Source organism: Oryzias melastigma, linkage group LG22 (genome assembly GCF_002922805.2).
Source record: "Oryzias melastigma strain HK-1 linkage group LG22, ASM292280v2, whole genome shotgun sequence".
In the NCBI taxonomy this organism is placed as follows: domain Eukaryota; kingdom Metazoa; phylum Chordata; class Actinopteri; order Beloniformes; family Adrianichthyidae; genus Oryzias; species Oryzias melastigma.
The window spans coordinates 14671684-14680599 of record NC_050533.1 but is presented as its reverse complement, the minus strand read 5'-3'; the positions used below and the strand labels follow the sequence as shown (position 1 = coordinate 14680599).

Genomic DNA, 8916 nt, shown 5'->3' with positions numbered 1-8916 from the left:
AAAAAAAAAAAAAAAAAAAAAAACGTGGACATTTCAAATCCCTGTTCAGCAGCAGAGTTTTACAGCGCGCCACGAATAGCCAATCATTCGTCTGAAGTCATCTCAGCTTCTGTCCGACTTGTTTTGTTTGGAGCTCAGCGCGACACTGTGCGTAAAAATACACCAGGCGCAGCGGCGGTGCCATGGCATCCGAGCAAAGTCCAATCTGACGCGCAAGGAATACATGCGTTCTTTTTAAAAAACGCGGATGTTTATTTGCTGAGCAGAGATGGCAGCTTTTTTGCCAAAACTGATGATGAGAAGTGCGTTGCTGGATCGGTCCTTTCCTCTCCATCGAGCGAGTTGCGCCAGGGAAGGATGCTGAGCGGATCGAAGCGGGGAGTTGTCTTCTACAGGTAAGACTATTGTCAGAGCTTTTTCCACCAAAAATACTCCTGTAGCAGCGCGGCATGGAACGGAACGCGTTTTAGAAAGAACTATGTGGGAAAAAATGAGAATTTTCCTTAGAGGATTATTTTATTTTAGCAGTTTAATGTGAAGCAATGTGTATTTTTGTTGTTTGTGTGCATCTGTGCGCATATATATATGTGTGTGTGTGACAGACAGAGCCTCAATATAAAAGCAGACAGACAGTTTACTTATGGTCATTAATAATTGTGGAGTCTAAGTATACACTCAAGTGTGCTAAGTGCACTTTTTCTGATGTGAAATGAATTATTTGTGCATTGGAGATGTGATTTTCCTTGTGTAATGTAGTGTGTAATGGAATTTCTTGTTATCTGGACTGTGGCTCAGCCTCGGAAGCTTGCAGGAATACACACAGTGGTGAAAATGCTGAGCTTAAGTCCTGTTTGTGTGTGTTTGCGCGGGTGTGTGTGGGCTCAGAGTCAGCCACTGGCCCACATTAGTCATGCTTCTCCAGAGCAAATCACTGGGAAATCTACAGTGGCTGCAAAAAACTTTACTTTTATATATATATATATATATATATATTTAATGTCTGCAGATGCATTCACCTCTAAATAAAAATAGGGATTTCATAACATTTTTGTCAAGATGATTCTTCTCCGGTTCAGGATTTGACCTTCAGCTGCTTCATTTATCACCTAATTTCATTATTAGTCGGCGGATATCAGATCTACTTGCAAGATTAAGTAAGCCGGGCTGATTCTGCCGGCTAATTTGCACACCAAACTGTCACATTTGCTGCCTGGAACACTTGGATGACACCACCTTTCATTGGCACCGTGCCTTTCAATCTTCTCACAGATGCATGTTTCCCATTTGTTTCACAACTGAATGTAAAACTAGTCAAGAAGATCAAATGGCAGACAGTTCCAATCAGTATGCAAAGGCTGTGTAAAGGAGGCATTTTCCTGCAGGTTTATATGAAACTGGGTGTGGGTGAGATGAACAGCTGAACATACAGCAGATGGTGCATTTATAGCTGCTTTTGCTAAGAGTTTGTAGGAGGAATCCTGATTGCAGAATCTAATCAAGGTACCCCTGCAATGAATTCCCAAATCGCATTATTGCTAAAATGTGTTATTTTGGGATCAAACTGCAGCTGCATGATGGTTTAAAAATGACTGCATGTATTTTTTATTGTGTTGATTTTCATTTTTTTTTGGCTTCCAGCTGCAAGACCACCAACACTTTGGACTCCATCTCTCAATCTCTTCATCAATTTTTCTAAAATCATGGAGAGCCTCAACGAGCTTCAAAACCCACTTCTCGACAAAACTGGCAGACACAACTACCAGGGTTACCAATGCGACTACCCAAACCAGCCCTACCAGGACAGCCTGATTGGCTACTACTACACAGGGACCAGCGGCACGCACAAGTCCCAACAGTTTCTGGACGCCACCTCTCTCCACATTGCGGTGGAGGCCTTTTACAAGCCGAACTTAATCATGTACAAGGACGACGTTAGCCTCCACAGCAAGGACTCAAAGAGTGAGAGCTTTGAGACCACGTTCACGGAGAATAAGGACGCTGTGACGGATGCGATTTCCGCAGAAAACACCGACCGAGTCGCACAAGGAGAAAAGGATGTGAAGATCCAGACTGTGTCGTATGAAGTGGAGGAGGATCAAGGTCCAGAGTATGAGGTCAGAGGTTCCACCACAGAGGAATTGGTGGTGGTTATTACAGTACCAGGCAGTCTAATGAATATTAAAAAGGTTTAAACTTCAGCTTTGTGGTAGTGGAGGTAATTAAATGAGCAATAATTACTAGAAGCACCCATTTTAAGAGAAAATTCAAGCAAGAAAGAGATGCTTTTCACAGTGATTAAGGTATAGAGTTACTTCATGAAATTAAGGGCGCATCAGCTCTCCTTGTAACTGACAGTGCCACCTTTCAGTAGAAAATGATTCATCATGCACTGACTGCAGTGTTGCTTATTATTCAATATGCTGCCACTATGATTCATGCTCATTTCCCACTCTTTCAAAGCTTTCAAATTTTTACCCGGAGTGGAACTGTGCTTTTGTTTTCTTATTGTCGCACATCAGATTTTATCAGTCCAAGCTCTTCCTAGACCACAACTCGCTCTGAAAAGAAAAAAAAAAAAAAGGAAAAGAAAAAAGCAAAGAATCAGTGAAGTGGTAAAAATCTAATTTCAGCCAGGGAAGCTTGTGAAATGCCCCGTGCTCGGAGCTGGCAGAAGAAAAAGTATAGCACTCTAAGTGGATGATGATTGTGCCAGCTCCTGTCACTCGGAGGCCTTGCAGATGGATGGAGACATTGAAGCAAGCGCCATTAATGCCATAAGTAATGCCGGGCTTTTAGGGTATTAAATGGAACTTGGCTGATTCATGCCCGGTGTAGCAGGTAAGCCTGGAGCCAAAGTTATTTTATGTCAACTCAAAGGAGAAAATGATCCTGATGAACAGAACTTTGATGAAAAGCTGGATTTCTCGCTTAAATTTGAACACCTGCTATTCTTACTTCCCCTCTCACATATTAATGCATGTCAGTTATATGATTTATGGCTCATTTGAATCTTGTCACTGCAAAAAAGGAATACTTTATGATCAATCGCAACAAGTGAAACATTAAGAAATTATGTCAGAAAAATCAAGATAATCTGACATGGGTTTCAATCAAGCCTTAAAATCTCCAGGATGTTTACATTTTTCTGGTACAACAGGCTTGGTGTGCATCCAGCAACCCAGCTGGAAGAAATGACAGCTTGCCTTTATCAGTAGAAATCTGACAGGTGCTTGACAGCAAAAGAAGAAATTGCTGGTGACAAAGTAGCAAAACCTTGTGCATGATGCCCCAACTAACTAGCTACATGGCTCTGTCGGTGGATTTCTGTGGAGTCCACTGGCCCCTCCAGACACTAATGAGACCTTGGAGAGAGCTGTGACAGGGTTGTTAAAGGCTCAGTCCCTCAGTGGGCTTCATCAGTTATAAGGGCAGACCGGACTGGGAGTGCATCACCTGCAGTAGACTTGCAGGGCTGTCAGCAGGACTGAATGCACCAGTCATACAGGTCTGTTATGAGGCTTTGCTGCAGAGATAGCAGGAGATTACTCTTGTTTGTGCTCAGCATTTATATGATGTCATCTCAGGCGGTTGTGACCAGCTGCTGCTTTGATTGATCTCACACTGTTGCCGGGGTGCACAGAGTTCAGGAAGTAGATAGCGCAGAGCTTTGCAGAGGTGGGTAGTAACAAGTCACGTTGGCTCAAGTATATTCACATAGGGACGTTTTTGTAAAAGATTTTCTTCTAGGAGTTTCTTGAACATTTTTACCTTTTGCCTAAACTACTACTTTATCTTGGATGATTTTCTTTAATGCATTTATTTATAGAAAAAGATAACTTTTTTTTATTCCAGTAATCAGTGAAAGCCTATCATTTCTTCAAATTTAAAAGAGTGGGAATTTTTATTTTATTATTTAAAATTATATATTTTTTTATATTTATACCAATTTTTTGAAACAGAATTAGCTCTTTTTTGTTTTTGTATGCCTACTCTTTATTAGAATAAGTCAAATTTTGACCAAATTGGACCAAAACAATTAAGAACTATTTGGAAAAATTTTAACCTGCTACTTTTGTGATTTGATTATTATTTCTTCTTTTATTATCATTACTTGATTTGATGTTTTTCTTGCATTTTTTGGTGTTGAACCTTCTGAACTCTTCTGTTGTGTTTTGGAGTGTTACTTATAAACTAAGGTGAATGGGATGAGTTTTAGACTATGAAGTAAATATATTTAAACTGTTATAAAGTAGCTTTTTCTTTGCTTCTTCTGCAGTTATGCAACCCTACAAAACAGTCCGTCTTGAAATAAGTCAAGTATTCTTAAATTGTTAATCATTTTCTTTAAATTAGCTTAAAAAAAGAGAAAAAAATTGTCTCTCTAAGAACTCCTACACTAAGGAACAAATTCAGGACACCAAAAGTGATTTTTTTAAATTAAGATTATTTTGCTATTTAAAAACATTATTGATATGACAGGGTTTTCACTTTCTTTAAGGGCCTAAATCTTGCAAAATCAACTTTTTTGAGCCTTTAAGTGTATTATAATGTTAATTAATCACAAAACAACTCATATTTCATTTTTAAAAAGTGCTCTTTAGTGTCCCAAAGGTAATATATATTCATATATATGGATATAGTTTACTCTGAAAGGCTTAAGAATGATATGATATTGGCCCTTTTAAGCTTAGGTGTGCAGTATACTTATATTTATGGCCCCATCTTCATACGCATTCATCTGACACTCTAATAAATAACCTTAAACAGCTCTATCTGACCAAATTAGATAATATAAAGTGGTTTCACTGAAGCAGAAGACATCAACAGACTTTAGAACATCTCCAAACACCAAACTACATCTTTCTTTCTGCCCTTCGTTTTGATCGTTCTTTAATCACCTGCACACTGATTGGTTGAAGTCTTGCCTCCCTTATTGATTTTTGTTTTGTGCTTTCTCAAACACCCCCTCCAATTTTATCAGTCCCAAAGGTGGCAACACTAACAAATGAAACCCACTCTCTGTGGAGGCAATTTATGGGGGCAAACATTTGCTAGCTTTCCCGAAGAGTTGAGAGAAGTACAGCCACCTTCTCTTAAAGGTCACGCACGCAGTCACTTTGCTGCTGTTGCTGCAGGCTCGATGGGCTCATGTTGTCTGAATGGCATTCAAATCTATCATTCATTAGCCTGCTCAGCCCCCGTGGCCTTGAGAGTAAGCATCAAGGTGCAGCATTGAGCTTGTTGAATTTACAATTTTTTTTTTTTTTTTTTTTAAAGCAGGATGTGGATTTTATTGAGGGAGAATGGTGGAGGTCTATCAGGCTCCAGAGGCAATTTAGTACATAAATGACACTGTCTTATTGCTTTTTCTCCTGTCACCTCCCAATGATGGAACAATCTGTTAATCCTGCGTTATCTGTCATGCCGTTCATGGGTGTTGACAGAGGAAACAAATCCTCTCCAGCTGGCTGAGCACAGCCTGTCCTGGTTGGTTGTGGAAACAAGGGCACAGAGCACGAGTTGTTGCGCCACACCACTTTGAAGATGCTCAAATCTGATTATGTGCACATCAATCCTGCCTTTTTTTCTTTTTTTAAATCATAGACGTCAATTTCAAAGGCTCACATTTTCCTCTCAATCAGGAATGGAGATTTGTTTATCTAAAAATATGCACGTAAACAAGCTTTGCGGGCTGTCTTCCATTCAGGAACCTAATTATTTGTTATAAACACTGTTTCTTCCAGAGTGACAGCTCCAGCGATAGTGAGAGTGAAGACAACTTCCTCACACTCCCCCCTCGTGACTACTTGGGCCTGGCGATCTTCTCCATGCTCTGCTGCTTCTGGCCCTTGGGCATTGTCGCCTTTTGCTATTCTCACAAGGTAAAGTCCCACAGAGCTCAAACCTGTTATTAATTCTGATTGCACTGCAATATATCTAAGGTCAGTGAGCACAAGCACTCAGACAAGTGCTACAGCAGCCCATTTTCCCTCCCATGACCCTCTTTGCACTTGCTTTACACGACTGACTGCAAATTCAGCCCATTTGTCAGTCATCTGTGAACAGAAAAACACTGAGGTTTTAATTCACATCATGGTCCATCTAAGCACAGTGCCTCAGATACATAATGCTGTAGTGCCTAAAATAAGCTCTCAGTCCTTTCAGCTCCCACTAACTCTAACACCCTATTTTAAAAAGTTCTGCAAAAATCTTCCCTGATAACTACAAAGAAAATTTTACTCACAGAGAGAAAATGAAGCGTCTAAGGGATAAATAAAGGCCAAGCTGGTTTATGATAGGAAACCAAAACAACCGAACAACACATTTGTCACTGTCAGAGGTATAATGGTTTAATTGCCATGGTAACTAATGGCTTGCATAAGAGCATTTCTTGTTTTCTCTCTTTTAACTGTGGATCGACACCTACACATACACTCTTTGTTGATGAGTAACCCACCAAGCGATTTTATTTTCTGCTTTGTTTCGTCAGACTGGCAAGGCCATTGCTAAGGGAGATTTCTCCAGAGCAGGGATGAGCTCCAGAAGAGCGCTATTTCTGGCTGCTTTGTCCATTACCATCGGAACCGGGATGTACGTGGGGGTGGTTGTTGCCCTTGTAGCTTACTTATCCAAGCCTGGACATGTATAGCACTGGGGCTTGTTATTCAGGTGGGGGGGGGAAGAAAAGAAAAAAAAAGGAAATGTGGATCTGTTAGCCTCTCATGAACATGTATGTCTTGGGTTTTCTACTAAACAGACCACAGAGGAAGAAAACACACTTCAAGAATGAACTGTGCATGGGGTAATATAACTGTCATATCAAAGTGTATGGATAAAGATTAAATCATGCACAAATTAATACTTTGTGTACAACTTTAGAAAAAATAGGAATACAACATTAGTTTTGCGCTTAACATGTCTGATTTTGAATATATTTGTCTTCATTTTAAATACAAAAAGTCTCCAGTTAACTGTCAATAAAACATCACATATACATCAAGTTAAGAAACACAGATGGTTCAAATTGAGCATGTGTGTTAAGGATTATTTATTGAAATAAAAAAAATGTTTAGAATATGTTGAGATGTTATTCTATATCCCGGACGAGCCCCCATCAATGCTCTTCAGGTCTTCTCCATCTTCAAATAAATTTGGTTAATTTAACCTCTTGGATTGTGCTTCTCTCTAGACAAAAAACACAGGGAGACGTCCTAAGATGGGAAATCAAGTCTCTAATGTTTTTGACGCCATAACAGGGAAGTCATATTGTTACCATAACTCAGTCGAAAATTGAATTAAACAGATAATAGAACAATCTCCAACTGCATTTTTTCTCGCTGCAAGACTGCAACAGGCGATTGTATAAACAATGCACCGGCTGAATTTTTCAGACCCAAAAGTGGGTGCTCTCATTATCAATGTCTATTAACAGACATATACCCCGTTTTACACCTAATAAGTGTAGTGGTATGTCTGCTCCTTTATTTTGGATGTTTTTTTTTTTCACCCCTTCTGGGTCTGAAACAATCCCCTGATGCATTGTTTACACAATCAGCTGTTGTCACCTTGCAACAAGAAAATGTGGCCTGAGATCACTTATGTTTTATTCAGTTTTCAACTGCTGTGGTTACAAGATAATTTCCTCATTTTGGGATCAATAACATCCTAAAAGTTCTATTCTTTTTTTTGTTTAATTTAAAAACCTCAATACACAGGTGCAATTTGAACAATCCGTTTCACGACTCGATGTTTATACTTGCAACGTATTTTTGACAGTTAACAGGAGAAAATTTCGTATTCAGGACAAAGGAAAGTCGTAATCAAATCAAATAAATGGTATTCAAAACAGATTAAACAAAAAACTAAATGTTGTCTCATATTTTTTTAGCAAAGTTGTGCAAAAAATATTAATTTGTGCACAACTTTGTCTTTAAGCATAAACTTCTTATTGAGAGTTATCTTACCCCATACCTTTGACTCTTACCCAGAAGGAATCTTTGTATTTTTATTTATATCATTCCACCTGAATGTTCTACTATACAGGAGAAAAAAAAAAGACTGTTAAATAAAAAGAAAAAAATTCTTCAACACCAGATCCTCAACATGAAGAAACGGAACTCTGCAGCAAAAACCTACCTTTTACCACATCAGTAAATTGAACTTTATTTAGCTTCATGGTGAATGGATTATCTGTGTCTATGAATCCAAACTGTGCATTTTTCACCTTGTAAATGAATTTCCTGAATAATAGCAGGCAGTTTTGAGTCATAAACTACTGAAGACGTAAATTAGACAGTGATCCGGTCAACGAGACGTGAGAAGAAGAAAAAATACCAGGACAAAAGACTTCAAGAGGGTAGCTTCAAAGCTGCAGAGCAGTGGACCTGAGGGTTTTAAGTGTCTGTAGTGTACTGTACTTTTATTCAATAAATATGTTTGGCATGAGAACTGAGCCATTGTCTTTCACTTCCATTTTCCTCAGTGTTTTCAAAAGATTTGATGCAGCAAAGCTAAAAAAAAAAAAAACCTGAACAAAGCTGAAACTAAAAACAGAGAAAATTAAGAATGAGCAAAGCAAACATCTGAGGTAAAAAAATATAAAACACCACCTGCTGCGAATAATTAGAGCAGACTTGATATTTATTACTGAGCTGCTTATCGCTTGCTGTCAGATAATGAAACACTTATGTTCAGAAGTTGTAATTTGTCAAAACAAAAGAGGAGATATGTAAGCTGGTAAGCCATTACAATAAGAAGAATCCACTCTCTGTTTCTGCAATTACCCTATGTAAATTATGCTGTTTGTCCTGGAAAACATACAACCCTTCCGGTTATATTCAAAGTACTTAATGTATTTAGTTCAGTCTTTCAAGAATATATCTGATTAAATCAAATTTAGTGTTAAGCCTATATATT

General features: G+C 38.7%; 1 protein-coding gene across 1 annotated transcript; it reads left to right on the top strand.

Annotated features, from left to right (window-relative positions):
* Positions 1-8: 8 nt before the first annotated feature.
* Positions 9-8452, top strand: syndig1l (synapse differentiation inducing 1-like). Its single transcript, XM_024266827.2, has 4 exons — positions 9-395; positions 1639-2114; positions 5745-5882; positions 6491-8452. Exons 2-4 carry the CDS (start codon positions 1701-1703, stop codon positions 6647-6649), a joined length of 711 nt encoding a protein of 236 aa, XP_024122595.1. The 5' UTR covers positions 9-395; positions 1639-1700; the 3' UTR covers positions 6650-8452.
* The last annotated feature ends 464 nt before the right edge of the window (positions 8453-8916 follow it).